Source organism: Pistacia vera, unplaced genomic scaffold, assembly GCF_008641045.1.
Source record: "Pistacia vera cultivar Batoury unplaced genomic scaffold, PisVer_v2 Contig947, whole genome shotgun sequence".
In the NCBI taxonomy this organism is placed as follows: domain Eukaryota; kingdom Viridiplantae; phylum Streptophyta; class Magnoliopsida; order Sapindales; family Anacardiaceae; genus Pistacia; species Pistacia vera.
This window is the reverse complement of record NW_022196831.1, coordinates 665,371-682,365: the sequence shown is the minus strand read 5'-3', so window position 1 is coordinate 682,365 and position 16,995 is coordinate 665,371. Positions and strand designations below refer to the sequence as shown.

At 33.1% G+C, this 16,995-nt stretch overlaps 1 protein-coding gene across 1 annotated transcript; it reads right to left on the bottom strand.

Moving 5' to 3' along the window:
• Positions 1 to 507: 507 nt before the first annotated feature.
• Positions 508 to 16,105, bottom strand: LOC116120794. The gene is made up of 11 exons (XM_031406764.1): positions 15,828 to 16,105; positions 4,948 to 5,026; positions 4,652 to 4,762; positions 4,256 to 4,372; positions 3,165 to 3,512; positions 2,678 to 3,000; positions 2,062 to 2,161; positions 1,923 to 1,982; positions 1,518 to 1,604; positions 1,187 to 1,327; positions 508 to 1,024 (listed from the first exon to the last, which is right to left on the bottom strand). Exons 1-11 carry the CDS (start codon positions 16,103 to 16,105, stop codon positions 623 to 625), a joined length of 2,046 nt encoding a protein of 681 aa, XP_031262624.1. The 3' UTR covers positions 508 to 622.
• Between the last annotated feature and the right edge of the window lie 890 nt (positions 16,106 to 16,995).

Sequence of the window (16,995 nt, the reverse complement as noted above, 5' to 3'; positions counted from 1 at the left end):
ATTCATCTCAACCAAATATATTAATATAACATACCTATTAATTTATTCCAATTAATCAAATATATTTTCTTAAAGATTTTCAGTAATCTAACATCCTCTAAACCAATTCAACCCTTAAGAGGAATCTCTCAATTAATATGGGGTTGGACAAGAATTAATTAATTGTAGCCATGCCATGCGCAGTTTTAAAGCTGTACCTTAAATCAAGTGACAAGTAAGCATAGCATCACATCTTCCTAGAGCAAGCAAAATGGGCTTTTATTTCCTTTAATGAAATAATTTCAACTTCTCAACTTTGTTATGATAAATTTGTGAACACTTCATTGAAGAAACTTTATGTAAAGTTGGAACTCCCACTATGCGATAAACCCACTAGTTACTGTTCTTTCTTTTCTGGCTATGAATTTCAAGAACCTGTTGAGTTAGATAACATTTTAGTCATAAAATACTGATACTTGAAAATGCTTAATTTAAGCTCAAAGGAGGTTGTGTTTATGAATTATGAGAATAAAGATGTGAAAGTCAATCCCATCAGCTAATCACATGGATATCCCTGAAACAACTAAAGATATGGATGTACAATGAAATGTATCACAAGATTTTGAAGTAGTTGCTCATCTGCCTAGCAATTCTTGATGGCTTGTGCTAATGACATTGAGATTCCTCCTGAACTTAAGCATGAAGAGAGAAATTCACACCCACACCATGGCTTCTCCATTAAGTCCTTGGAGAATACATATCGGAACCTTGAACTGTATGGTAACCACTCGATAATCTGAGACGCCTTTTTGTTGGACTTCTGATCAATGCATTTTTGTATCAACTCCTGAAGCTTTTTATCAACATTTTCAGTAACCCACTTGAGAAGATCATCTGAACTAATGCAGGCTTCCCTTGCGAACCTTTCCAGCACCTTTGGCAGAAACACTTTCCTCGACTTCTTCACGACCACATTTGCTTGAAGAAACTCTCTTTTTGCAACATCTAGTTCGTCTTTAACATCTGAGGCCGTGTAGACTTTTAGCTGCAAAATGCCAACAATCAAGCTTTTAATCAACCAAGTCTGAGGCTGAAATAGAGCCCTTATGTGCAAACCACTAGTGAAATCAGTAAGGGATATATATATATATATATTTTAACTTTAACTTGACAACCAAAAGAAAATAGCAATGCAACAAGGAATTACCACTGGATCAGAAAATGCTCCAGTACAAAGCGCAAAGCAGGCAAGTGGTTCAGAGTTTGGAAGACCGAATTTTGAACTGATAAGTTGCCTTTCTTCACCACATTTTTTCCTCAAGGCAGTTGAAAGGATGGACTCAATCCACTGTAATATACACAACAGCGGATCAAAGAGTCATGTAGTAGCTTTCACTTCAAAAATAATAACAGCATTTTCTTAATTCAGGTAGTTGGTCAATTAAAATTATCTCATTGATCAACAATGACAATAGCCTTATATGGAGAATTATCTGGACGAGAAAGTGTGTTGCTTGTTAAATGAGAAATGTGAATACCCGTCCAATTCGAGGTGTGCGGAAGCAAAATATAGACTGCTCAATTGCATTTGCACTTATGATATGGCCACCAATGTTGTAGGCAGCCTGCACTATACAGAAGAACCATCAAATTCTCTGTAATGCAAGTCCTATTATAAAACAGTTTTTAGATTATAACATATGGTTTGATTATTCTATTGCCATTCACAAGTTAAACAAAAAAGGAAATTCAGTTAAAAAAAATGCTGCTAAAACTTGTACTTCAGTAAAATTATAAAAGCATATTTTACTAGAAACAGAAAATATAATCTTTATCAAGAGCTCCTCAGCCTTTCTCAAGTGTCAAAATGCTTTCTATATTCAACCGATGTAAATTTTATTTCCACATATGGTTACTTTGATTTAAATAAAGAAGTGCACTACCTTGTGGAACAAGGCTAACCTTCTCAAAGAGCTGCGTGGAATTCCATATGCTAAATATGCCTGCGCAAAATAACCAAGAAGGTTATATATAGTTACAAATTCTTTAGATTGATCTGCTGATTAGTGATGTGAGTTTTACATGCATAACAAGGGCATTGTACACATTGATCCAAAATGCGATTCGAGTATTGCTTTCCATCTGACTTACAGTCACCCTTTCCAGTTGTTCTACTAGAACTCTGGCATTGAGAAAATGAAAATTCAAGTCAGCACTTCAACAAGGTGATTTCATAAAAAAGAAATTTCAGTGTATGCATCCATTCATGCATATATTCTTAGTCGGGGTATCCAATTAGATACAAGAAGTGACACACTTTATGAACCAAAAAATTGTCAATGCAGATCAAATAGAATTTATTAGGTCTTCCAGCTGTATAACTGGTTGGTTCATTACAAAAGTAATGTCATCACTCACATAACTAAGCTTCATAAGAAAAGTCATGGTCCTAAAACTCAAGTTTACTAGGTCATAAGCGCATCCCACACAAATATCTTTTCTTTTGTTTTTCTTGCTTTTGGATGAATGGTGATTTCAGTTTTGAGATAATGTAAAAGTTGAACTGCTGTGATGTTTTTACTGACATTCAACCTAAATTTGATTCAGATCATACTGCAATAGTCCACCAAAAGTCAAGGGAAAGTTTCCAATGAATGACAGGTCATCATCTTTTATCATAAAGATTAAAAGAACAAACCTATAATTGTTGATTGCATAAGATGCACGAGAGAAATGGCTCTTGTCAGTTGATATCCAAGATATTTCAACCATGGACTTGCAAGACCAATCACATTCTTCTCCAATACCACATCGAGGGAGTAAAACATTAGTTGATGACCGTGACAATAGAGGGGATCGATGTTTTCCAGGATTGGTGGAAGCTGCACCACAAAGCCAGCAATATACTGCAGCCATACACCTTACCATCTCCTCGGACAACTTGCTTGGGCACTGATAGAGATGATCTTTCAGAGTTCGTAGCATAGAAGTTTTCTCCATGGCTGGAACCTTTTCTTCTTCCTGATGATTGAACAAGAAGTTTTTTAACCATAGGGCAGAACATAGGGAGTGCTCATAACTATCAGTTAATAAAACGCATGAATATAAACTAACAAAAGCATTATAACAACAATGAGGGATACATACATTTGCAGAAAGAATATCAACAAAATTAGAGATCCTACCTTGACAGGATCTGAACAAGTCTTTTCAAAGTGAATTTTGCTTTTTCCATAGAATTGAGGAGCATTATTAGTCTTAGAGGCTCTTTTCCCGTAGTCATTTACAGACACAAGAGCTTGCAAAGGTCTCAAAGGGAACTTTTTTGATGAGCAAAATGCACTTGAAATAATACTTGGATGTTTCTTAGATACATGCTTCGTATGAGCTGGAGAAGCCACGCCTGAGCTTTGTTCAGAAGGAGGCCGACTAACACAATGTTCAAAGATACTCCTATAGAGAGAGAGCACATGCTGCTCGCGGTTAGCAACCTCCTCTTCGAGTAACTCAATCTCAGCAATCAGTTCCTTTGTCTGGAATACACAACGCAGACAGTTCCACATTATTTTTTCCCTAAACTCACTGTTTCTTTGCTGAAATTAAAATTAGAAAAGCTATGTATGAAATCTGTTTAGACCATAAACCAGAACAATAAAATATCAACAAGTCCACTTTGATAAATAACATTCTGAGTTCACTGATTACTTAGAAGAAAGAATTCTACTAAGTATTCTCAAAACAACTAATTTCCGATAAGCACAAATGATGATCTGCTTTGGCATCTATAGGCCTGCATTTTATAATGTCCAACAATTTAGGTGATGGGGGAAATGCTGATAGGAGTGAAGTGCAGCACACGTCGAGTATCTGAATTTGAAGGTTTTTAGTTTACAAGCTGAACAAAGGAAAACAAGAACATCTCAAGACTGTCATGTAATTTTTAGTTACTCTGACAGTCATACATGTAGATTCACTTATGGAATGATAAGCAATGACACTGTTCTTTAAGTATGGATGGCTAAAAAAAAGTCAGATTACATGTTGATGTTGTTGCATGACTGAAAAGCATGGAGTCGGACTTTGAAAAGTAGAAGTAAAAATATATAATGCTGTTTTGTATCACACACGCAGACACAGATTCAAACAGGTTGGGAGAATTTTATTACTTTTCTTCACTAGTAACTAGCGTTGGCATTCGGCAAATGCTCCAAAAAAGTTGCCTAGGTTCCAACTTAGCAACAGTCTCGGGAACTCAAATTCTCAGAGGTAGTGTTACCTGAGAAGCAAAATGTCTGTGTCCCGGAGATAAGGTGCTTGAAACTCTTCCCATTGCTCTCTCAAGCATCAAGCGCATAGATTTCTCTTGTTGCAAACTTGATTGCAGTTGTTCAATCTGCAATTTATTTCATTTGCAGAAGACACTGAAGTCATGCTGTAGCTAAAAGTTATACAGGAAATAGAATACAGATCTTGATATCTGGGCATCCCATATTAACAAGGTCATCAGTGCAAGATTTATTTATGTACAGACGAAATTTTACATGACATATGCATAGTACAATTGCTTAATTCTAAAATTATCTAATACTTAAATTAGACTTCGAGATGGATTATGCAATGAAAATAGTGAGAGACAGTCAACATAAAAATAACTTCCTATGCTAATGCTCACATCTTTTTCCAAAGAGGCTCGGTGGTTCGATGAAGCATTCTTGTTGATAGTACTGGGCTGATCATAAAGAGGGCTTTGTGCCCTGTAAGTTCTTGTTGAAAGTGGTGAAGCCTGTTAAATTCAAATGAAAAGAAATATATATAAATAACACAGAGAAGCGATATATTTTTCACAGTGACAAATACGTGGCTCAGGTTCTGAACTTCCGATCCTCTATTAGTTCAAAGCATTATATGGGCTTTCATGTGAGAAGGAAATATGAGATGATTACAAAATGAAGATATTTGCGTTCTCACATGTAGTTCACTCTGTTCCATCTTCTTTCTGGAATGTGAAGCTCCACGTTTTGATGTATCCAAGTTTTTGTCAGTAGCACTGAAAGGAAAAATAACCAGAATCATACTTAAACTTTCAGAAAGGATGCACCTGAATTGATGATCGTTAATGTGCTGTAAAAAAGGTCTAATTTTCAGTATTTCTGCCACAAAGAGTCTATACTTATTAAACTCAACTTAACCAAGTCTTATCACAAATACTTTTATGTTGATTGTAAAAAACAATTTTCACCATCTACAAGACTAGCTAGAACCAAGACCTAATCCCTAATCTCAACAACAAACTTTTTTTACTCAATAACTCTGCTTCCACTTGTCCTTTCATATCAAACAACTACTGATAACCAACCCAGTTGAACCTCTAAAAAATATAAAGTTTTCGGTTTTGTTAATTTAATATAATTTTTTTTTTTTTTATATCCAACTAGCCTTTAGATCATCCTAAACAAGATGGTCATTAAGATAAATTGAGATAAACTACAGTTCAAAATACAAGAAAAAGAACCTACAGAAATCCTCCATTGAAGCTCATTAACACGTTATGAATTCTTACAAGTTCGGTGACTTACAATAAAATCCACCACCAGCCACAAAACAGCGATAAAAGAAAAAATAATGAATAATAAATAAATAATGCACCCCTTAGATCGCCTGTGTTGGGTATGAACATAGGGACGTAACAAAGAACTTCCATTCTTTCTCATCAGCTGCACTTTATCTTCTTCTACATTGAAGCCATTCATTTTACGATTCATGATTAAACTCCAAAACACCACACTACAACCACCTCTAAACTCACATTCTGTGTGTCTAAAATAAAATATTGTTCAACACAGACTATCAAAATCCAAAGTTTAATGAGTTATAAATAACATTCACCCGACACTGGTGTTAGTGAGAAAGGCAGAGGAAGAAAGAATGTGTTAATAGGGAAAGCTATAATTGCAAGAGTTTGAATGTTTAAATGAATATGGAATTTTGTAAAGGAAAAGAATGAGAAAGTAAATAACTTTACTTACTTCAAAGAATGGGACCGGTTGTGGTGATGGAAGAATTGAATTTGAGGCTTTTGGGTGGTTGAGTGCATTGAATGAGACGATTTATTTCATCTGTGATCAATGTCTCTCTCCCATACTCTGGCAAGAGTACCGTTAGACTTAGAGACCATGTTAAATTGAAAGCAGTTGGGACCATGTCTCCTTCAAGTGAATTACCCCAGAATTCTGTCTGTTTTTCCTACAGTCTGCAGATAACAAATTCAAGACTGCTATTATTACAATGCCGGTCCAAATTTGAGAACTGAAGTTTGTTACACGTAAACCGAGAACAGTTCAAAGTCCCCTCATTGGCACTTGTATGGTCAGTAAAATTTATTTAACCGCTTCCAGCAATAATAGGGTTCGTCGGAGTTTCAAACTCGGGTTTTTGTACAGGTGTGGAAGATTTCAAATTAAAAAAACTCTGAGCCAGTTCAAATTAAGAACTTATATATCAACATTTTAACTGATAGTTATATCTTAGATAATAACCTCTAGAAAACAACATTAGATAGAATTGGGCAGTTAAGATGCCAATGAGTTGGGATTATATTAATTAAATCTGGTATATATCTCTTTATTCTTAAGTTTTATTGCCTGAGCTTTACTCAGGTAATTTGATGAGTCTGTGATCGAGTATGAGCTAAAAAAGGGGTTACACATGATCCAAGCTGAACAAGACGAAAACAATTCATTTATAATTTTGATGTAGAGTAGTTGCATTTCGTTTCTCCGTGAAGGGAGTCTAGAGTTGTATTTAGTCCAAAACAAACAGGAGAAATAGAACAAAATGAGTTTGTAAATTTAGGGAAGAAATCATACAACAGATAACTAATAATCGGCAAAATTCAAGATTTATCTGACTTGCTATAAATTGGGTTCTGGGTTAGTAAATTTATGAACAATTAGTGCACTTTTTCTGATATGGACCATCTGGCTTCCCTCTGTGATAAAAATAAAATGATAATGCACTATTATTGCCTTAATCCAGTGTATCTATCAATTTAGATTAATAAAATAAAGAAATATGAGTTAAAATCAAGATAATAAAAAATCAAATAAAATAGTGAAAAATATATTAATAACAAATTAACATAAAATGGTAAGGTACCACTTGTGTTGTGTCATTGATCGGTTGTCGGTGACCGATGATACTTGGCTATCCTCTCTGGTAGACCTGCAATCGAACCGAACATGACGAACAGGCCCGTTCGAAATCGTTCGAAAGCATGTTCGATTGTTCGTGTTGTGTTGTGTTCGAACGAACACAGATGTGTGTTTGTGTTCGTTCGATTAACAAAAAGCTTGTTGTGTTCGTCGTAACTCGTTCGTGTTCGTTCGACTAACTTGTTCGACTACATCGTTCGACTAACTTGTTCGTTCGACTAACTCGTTCGATAATTTGTAAATACGTTCGACTAACTCTTCGATAATTATTCGATAATTGTAAATACTGTTCGACAACTTGTTCGATAATTTGTAAATACCTGTTCGAATAACTCGTTCAATAACTTGTAAATACATGTTCGAATAACTTGTTCGAATAAAAAAATGTACACTAACTTTCCAATTCATGCTCTAAAAAACAAATATGCAACAATTTATAATTCATAACATTTAATAATATTTGAAAATAAACCAACTCTTATCATATTTATATTTAACAAATCAATAAAAACTCACTAAATAAAATAACTAATCATCATAAATAATAAAACTTCAAAACAAATTAACAGAACAATAAATCGTTAAAACAAATTTAGTTCCATATCAAACATGACACAAACAAAAGGAATTTGTTTACATATATATATTATTATCATTACATAAATTATCCTAAATATTAAATATTTACTATTATTTGTATCAACACTCATAAATTTATAGTGGAATAAAATATATTGTAATATATGATCAATACATATGTGTGATTAATTTGTTGTATATATATATTTGTATCAACACCCCTAAATTCATAGTGAAATGATGGCTATTATATATATGATCAATACATATGTGTGATTAATTTGTTATATATAATTGTTAATTGTGTTATACAAAATTATTATCATACATATATTAATCATAGGTTAAATATGTTATGAAATTACCAAAATTATAGGTTATCATATATTTATTATCATTACAGAATTATCATAAATATTTTAAATGTTTACATATATATTTTATATCAACACCCATAAATTATAGTGGAATGAAAATCTATTGTAATATATGACCAATACATATGTGTGATTAATTTTATATATATATTATATATATATATATATATAATATATATATATATATATATATATATATATATATATATTATATATATATATATATATTATTATCATTACTGTCTACATATTATTCTTGACCAACACCTATAAATTCATAATGATATGAGAGTTTATTGGAATAAATGATCAATACAAAGTGTGATTAATTTAGGTTTAATTAAACTATTATATTATTAAATTGGTATGCTATACATCATTGATTATACATATGTTATGTTATCAATTTACCATACTATATTTATTATTTATTAATTGAAATGCTATCTATAATATTTAATTATTGATTACATTTAGAAAAATATGAAGACTATATATTATTGGATTTACTATATTATATATCACTTGATTATACAATTTATTATGTTATTAATTTGTCATGCTATGTATCATATAATTATTACTTTTTAATTAATTCTATATACTTATATTTAATATTGATGACATTGGCAAAAAAAATTCAAACAATTATATATATAAGAAAAACAAAAGCATATAATATTTATTATTGATACCATTAAAAAAAATTCATCTAAACTAATCAAACATAATATAAAAATGAAATTTTTTTTAATTATAATAATGCATAACATATTTTTCGGACATAAAACGAACAATCGAACGGATGGATTAGTCGAACTTATAGTGTTCGACGACATAATCGAAAGAACAACCCTGTTCGAACTCGATCGACATATTATCGAAAACTATCGAACTGTTCGCGAACAAGTGTTCGCGAACATTATCAAACAGTAATCGAACGAATAACGAACGTTCACAAACTGTTCGGTTCGTTTGCAGCCCTACTCTCTGGACTACAACAAGGTGCCGAAAAGAAGTTGATGCCCTAAGAAAAAAACAACAAAAAAGAGTTTCAAAGCCGATTTAAATGTTTGTTTCTCTTGGACCCAGAACACTCAATGAATGAGGCTATATTGGTGTGACAGGTAAGAAAGGCTTACTAAAATTGAAATGTTTCTTTAAATTAGCTTCATTGACTTTACTAAGTTTTTTTCGCTAAAAAAAAACCCAAGAAAAACGTTTCGAAAATTACTTTAAAACCTCCCAAAAATACAATCTCATATTTATTATCATTTGGAACAACATCTCATCCTTTAATTGCAAAAACTTAGTCAAATGAAAATTCACTATCCGTTGACTTCAGTATTTTCACCTTTTTAGAAATCTGATTTCGGATTTTCATAATTTTGAAATTCTTCTAAAATCCTCAAAAGCTACAAATTAAAATCGGAATTTTATTCCAAATAGCTTGTTCTAAAAATTCCTTTTTTTCTTCTTCTAAAATCGGTAGTTTTAGCACATAGGGCCGTATTTTCGCTTCGTATTTTAAAACTCATTTTCAAAGGAGTTAGGTTCTTTATTTGCATACAAGTCCCTTCAAAGCATATACTTTTGTGGGGTCAATTTATAAATTCCTATTTTCTTAAATATTTTATTCCTACAAATTATTTTAAGGCATATAATATGAACATCGTTTATCAAAAAAAATTGTATTGATTAGAATCATCTCAATTAATCATAAAATTAAATTAATTATATATTTAATTTTTGGATTATCTAATATAATTCATAATTTACACATTTGATCTCTTTTAGTAATTATATAAATATAAAAAGATATTTTCTTATTTCAAAAAAAAGAAATTTTCATTTAAAAAAGGTACCTAAGACATCAAATAGTATGAAAGCATAAACATATTATATAAAAGATGCAGTGGGTTTAGAAAATCATTTCTCATTTGATTGAACTTGAAATTCTGTGATTTTTGCTTTATAGATTAGAATCTATCTTAGATCATGAAAAAATATTAAAAATTAAAAGAAAATATGGGCAAGTTACTATTTTGGGTTATGTACACTAAACTCTGTATTTAGGAACGATGTAGTAAGTTCAGAAAATCATATCTCATTTTTTGAACTCTAATTCAATGATTTGTGAAGTCAAAGAATGTGTTAAGTTCATTTGAGAGATTATTTAAAAATAACAAGGAATTTAATAGACAATTCTGTTGAAATAAAATGATTTAAAAATAAAAGAAAAAAATCACAAGGACGAAATGTGGCCCTAGTTAGTAAATACGGGTACGGCAAAAAACGGTATGAGATTTTACAGATATGATACGGCAAATGGTAAAAAATAGTTTGTAAAAATTCGGCCATAAAATTCGGATACGGAAAAAATACGATACGGGTATATACGGGTTTAATATGACACATTGTCAATAATACGTTTTGAAAAATACAGCAATCAATTCTAGTTTTAGCACTTTTCAGGGTCATTTGGTAAAATCTATATACATTTCAAATATACGAGTACGGCAAAAAAAAGGTACGGGAATTTTACGGGTATGATACAGAAAATGGTGAAAAATACGTTTATAAAAATTCGTCAAAAATTCGGATACGAGAATAATTTGCGAATAATACGGCCGAGGCATATAATCGCGAATAATACGGCTGAGGTATATAATTCGCGAATATACGACGGACTTAAAAATACAACTGTTCATGAATAATACGCGAATTATACGCGTAGGCGTATAATTCGCGAATTTACTAACTAGGAATGGGGCTAGATTTATTTAGATAAATAATAAATAAAAGATATTAATGTTTTAATGAATCAACTGTTTATATCAAGCATATATATAAGAGATATCTTCCGGTGTGTTTGTTTTATTATTTTGGATAGAATTTTTGAAAAAGTTATCAATATTTTATAAATAATTAATAAAAGAGATAAAATGCATAAATTATGAATTTTTATTAAGGAAATCCCACAAACATAATATATAATTAATTTAATTTCGCGATTAATTGAGATAATTCATAATAAATATAATTTTATTGATAAATAACATGGGATATTATTTAAAAATTTAAAATAATTTGTGAAATAAAAATATTATGGATACTTTGAAGTTTGAACTAAATTATGATTTGGGAAACCATAATACTATGAAGTTTTGAAGTAACTTGTTTGACACTTGGAAAACATTTAGGGTGCGTTTGGTTCAGGAAATGTTGTATTATTGAGAATATTATATTAATGGAAAGAAAGAATAACCTTGAAGATTACTGAGAATGTTTAGGGAAATGTGTTTGGTTGGTTGGAATAAATTGATGGGTATGTCATATTAATATGTTTGGTTGGGAGGAATAGATTGGTGGATATATTATTTAAATTACTGAATTGTCCTCTAATTAAATATTATTATTAGTTTAAACTTCAAAAACAAACAATGCATCCCCACCAACCCCCTACATTAAAACAGTTAGCAAAAACAATCCCATAATAAAAGTTTGAAAAATCAACAATGCACCCCCACCAACCTAGCCATTGTCGGTTACCAGCAACTGGCAACCTAACAGTGCACGGAAGGCTGTGAATGGCCTCCGTGCGCTGATATGGTTGAAAAATGGCCAGATCTAATCTGGTCGTTTTTGACCAGATTCGTTGATCTGGCCGTTGATAGCCAGATCGACAATCTGGCCGAAAATGGCCATATCAGTGCACGACGACCATTTTTGGCCTTCCGTGCCGTTCTGGCAGTGGCAGGTGGGTGGGGGGTGGTGGCTTGGATGAGCTGCAATTTGTTTTGAATTCAAGGGTAATTTTGTCCAAAAAGTTAATTAATTGGGGTAAAATTGTAAAAGCCAAATTCATGTAAATTGATTTTAAAACTAGGGCATTATTTTCCAAAAAAATTATTAATAAGGGGTCGTTTGGATCGAAGGTAAATAAGATAACGGGGGTAATATTCGTTTGTTTTGCAAGATTCTTGTGTTTGGTTTGCAAGTAATAAAATATTACGGTAATATTTTATTGCAAACAGTGTTTACTGTTGGTAATGTGGGGGATAATCTTATTACCTTGTTAGGGGGTGTTATTAAAACATTACCGGGGTAATATGATTTTTCTTCCCATTTTGCCCTTAATTAAAAACCATTTTGGACATAATTGCTCTCAAATGTCTACCAAATAACAATTACCCAACCCCCATACATTTGAGAAATTAGCTAAAACACTCTAGCTACAAAAAGTTTAAAAGTTAACAAAATACCCCCAGCCATCCAAGACCATCGTCGGCCGTTGGCATCAGTCATCGTAATGGTGCACGACCGGTAGGATCTGGCTGGTTGTGTGCCGGTAAGGCCTTTTTCGGCCATAGATCACAAATCTATGGCAAAAAACGGCCAGTGGGATTTCTATGGTCGTTTTACGACCAAAGATGTGGCCGTGAAATGGACATAGATCTAGCCATTTTCCGACCATATATTTGTGATCCATGGCCATTTCCAGCTTTGTCGGTGCATGGCCGGCCATATACGGCCAATTGTGCACCATTCCGTCAACTATTGGGGGCAACCGGTGGTGGTAGCTGGCTGCGGGCAGTGGCTTGGGGTGGGTGGGGGTGATTTTGCTATAAATTAAAGTTTTATATGGCTGGGGTGTTTTAGCAAAATTTCAAATGTAGGGAGTTAAAAGAAATAATTCAAAAAATAATAATAAAAAATATTATTATACTAGTATTTAAAAAGGAGGACAATTTAGTAATCTATGTAACATACCCACCTATTTATCCTCCTAACCAAACATATTATTCACCAATTTATTCGAATCAACTAAACATATTTTCTAAATATTTCCAGTAATCTTTAAGGTGATCTTTTTTTCCGTTAATATAATATACCTTTATAATAAAATATTATATGATCCAAACACCCCCTAAGGGATAAAATTGTAACAAATATAAAATACTAAGTAATCTTATAATACCTAAGAAAATGGAGGTTATCAGATGACCTCTTATATTATCAACAGTAACTATTGTTGATATTGGAAGATTACCGGAATCTTATATTACTTGACAAACAAACGTGATAATTAAGTAATATAAGATGACATAACCTCAATAATCCTATATAACCCCCAACCAAACGCCCCCTTAACATAACGTCATAATAGGTATTTCCCTATCAAAAAATTAAATAATAATATTTTTAATAAACGGGGAAATGATATTGCAAAGATTGAGGGCCTTTTAAAATAGGATAATTATAAAATAATTACAGATTGACCCCAAGAAAATAATATGTTTTGAAGGGATTTTTATGTAAATAAAATATCCTGGATGTTTTTTGAAAATGGAAGCGAAAATTTGACTTTGTGTGTTAAAACTGCCAAATTTCGGAAAAGAATGAATTTTATAAAACAAACTATTTGTAGCTTTTAATGGTTTTTGAAGAGTTTTAAAAGTATGAAAATCTAGGGGTCCGTTTGTTTTATTATTTTGGATAGAATTTTGAGAATAATATTGGATAGTTGAGTAGAGTTATTATTACGAGAATATGATTTGAAGAATATGTGTTTGGTAGAGTATTTTGACCTTGATATTTGTGTTGAATATTTGATTGAAATATCGTTTTATAAATGATTTATTAATATAATATTTTGGTGCATTTTGTTAAAATAATGTATTATTATAACCTTAAAACTTATCAATTTACATTTTAATAATATTAAACATTTTATTGGTACTTTTGTAACCAATAAATATTAAAAAATGTAAACCCATATTAATTTCAAGTACTAATCCAACAATTTAAAAACATCACATTAATACATATATGACAAAAGTACTAATTATCAACCCTTACAATCATTCTTACACGTATACTCCATTAACAACTACGACATGGTCCACTGTGCTACCCACAATGCATTCGTTATATTATCCCGTACAGTCGTCATTTTGTCTGTAATACCTTGCTGCAGTTGACTCGGTCCTTCTCCATTTCGGCCATCTTCTGCACCGTTTTGGCGATCACAATATACTTGCTCATTACCCATATTTTCAGTATACTGTTCGAAGATAGGGTCCTCCATATTATACATTCTGATAAAATTATGAAGTACACAACATGCCATAACAATTTTCCCTTGTTTGTCCAACGGGTAATTGCTCATTCCATTCAGAATACGGAACCGTCTTTTCAAAACACCAAAGGTTCTCTTGACAACATTGTGGAGTGAAGCATATCTGTAGTTAAACAACTCTTGTGGCCCCCTTCGGTTACGGCAGTGATCAGAAATATGGTAAGCCACTCGCCTATGAGGGGCGAGGAACCCTTCTCTATTTGGATAACCCGTATCAACCAAATAGTATTTCCTTTTAATAAAATCATATATGTTATTTGAATTACAAGGCCTCAACAGTGGAGCAAATACGCTATAATACGTCAAGAAAATACTTATACCTGGTGGAGGATGTGGGAATCCAGAATTAGGATCATCAATAATTGAATTTAAAACTCTTGAATCATGCGCAGATCCTTCCCATCCAATAACGACATAAGTGAACATCATTCTAAAGTCGCATGCAGCCATTACATTATGTGACAACGTTCCTTTGCGATTCCGGTACCTATCGGCAAATTCATGTGGAACCGAAGCGTATACATGTGTGCCATCAATGGCTCCAATACAGTCCTATCATCGAAATTGAATTTTACTTATATTAACCGACTATCAACATTAATAACACAAACGAACCCTCAACTATCCACTAATAGAAAACATAATGAACCAGTACCTTAAAGAAAGGGTAATATTTTCGGTTGGTTGATATTTCCCATGGAACATCACTGAAGTCAGGTGGTCTGATAAACTCTGTCTTTAACTCACATATCGCCTCGCAAACTGCACCAACATGTCTAGAGATTGTCTCACTCGAATGTTGGAAATCCTCCATCATCGTTCTTATTGTCTCGTTTTTACCAACGATTGTTAGAAATATCATAACTTGTTCTTCCAAACTCGTCCTCCTGGTTGGTCGCAATTTGCCTTGCTCTTACAAATTGTCAAATAAGTATGTAAAACAGTCTTTGTCCATGCATCACTTATCAAAGATCTTGTCAGCATGACCATTGAGTACTTCCAACATGTACTCATGACTAGTTAATATGGACGTATGTTGTAGTTGACGCCCAGTTGTTTCTAACGTGGCAACATCGCAGAGTGCAATGGCTATATCTCTCAGTATTTCTTCTTCGTCATCTGTAGAATGTCATCTTCTTCTTGTGCGGCTAGACGACGCCATTTAAACCTGCACATTTGCAAAACATTGATCAACAATTAACAGTTGTTGTACTACTTAGCAAAATATAACAGTCAATATTTAATTCTAATGACAATCCAAAACTCATATGAAACATGTAATCTCACATAAAACAGTAGCACAATTAATAAGTTCATACAGTAGTGTTATAAATTCTAATTCTAATGACAATTGTCGATTGACGCATACAAAAGTGTTGGCAAACACTTAGGACATATAATGTCATCTACAAATTGCGAAAGTCATTATAAATCCAATTAGCCTTTTCCTCGAGCAGGAGTTTCATGAATATCTCCCACCACCCTCGGTTTTGATATAAGTACTTCACAACCGGCATGTAAAACTATATGGGTACTTGCATTGCCGTCATGATGTCAATACAATTGCTCATGAAAAATGGATCAGATGGACCACTGGTGTTCTCTTCGTCCCTCTCATCTCTACTGCAATTGCTAGCCCTTGATCCCATAGTTCGCTTCTCCACAAGCTTGTCCATCAATCTACCAATGACATCCGCAAGTGATTGTCCCGGGCCGCTTCGCCTCCTCCTATTTCTCGCTCTTCCATGGCCAGATGTGTTTAGCCGTTTTTGCCCTATCGTCTGATCTGGATCAGGTTCAAAGTCGCTATCATCCATGGGAATCGCGCCCTAATTGGAATAAGTGGAGGTCTCCACCGGTTGAGATGTAGAGTTGTACGCATATCTCCCAGTGGCAGTTTGCTTCTCAAATATGATTTCATAAAGCTCCTTGTGAGGAAGTCCCTTATGGTAGAATTGTTGCGCTAGTGGGTTTTGCTAGTAATGCAAAAGAATAATATATTAATATTTGCCAGTCCGAAAAAAAAATGCGTATAATTACGGTGTTGTTGATTAATATTAGTTAAAAAAGTTGAAAATTTACCTTCACATATTCTTGCCAAACCTCTACGGGACACGTTGGACTTTGCGAGTCATGATCCCACCCGAACCCCGTGTGTTGCAACATTTCCGCCATGCTTGATATACTCTTCGTAGGCGAAAGTACTTAGAAGGTTAGTTGTGTTACGTTGAGTCTCCTCCTAGCCACTGATGATAAGTCATCCAACATTTCTTGGTAATCTGCTGTTTTTATTGAAGTGCCGTGCGAAGTTTTTGCTCACTCAGACAACAGGATCAGAAATTTGTGGGTCATCTCAGCGGACCAGTTCATATTATCACTCATCTAAGGATAGTATGGTAAGAACGACAACTAACATTGGGATACCATACGAATCACCAATCACATTACAAATAGACATACGCACATGTAAACGTAATCAAGTAAACACAGATAAACTTATACCTCGTTCGATCCGACACTGCTTGAAGACGTCAATGCAGGGGAAGAAACAGACAATGTCGACCAACAGGGTGTATGACGAACTCCAAGTCTGGAAAAACATCGAAACTTTCGCCTTTGCTGCAAGTAGTAATCAATCTTGTGACGTCAGGACAAATTATACTGACATCTATGCATATGAGCGTAATTTGTTGTTACGATTAAAGAA

What these genes read in the sequence shown, in the direction of transcription:
- LOC116120794 (XM_031406764.1), bottom strand. Translation starts at nt 16,105, where the DNA reads ATGGATGATAGCGACTTTGAACCTGATCCAGATCAGACGATAGGGCAA. An exon ending in GAGCCTCTTTGGAAAAAGAT is followed by an intron (nt 4,373 to 4,651) that starts GTGAGCATTAGC and finishes AATAAATTGCAG; the next exon opens with ATTGAACAACTGCAATCAAG. An exon ending in TATGCAATCAACAATTATAG is followed by an intron (nt 2,162 to 2,677) that starts GTTTGTTCTTTT and finishes TCTCAATGCCAG; the next exon opens with AGTTCTAGTAGAACAACTGG.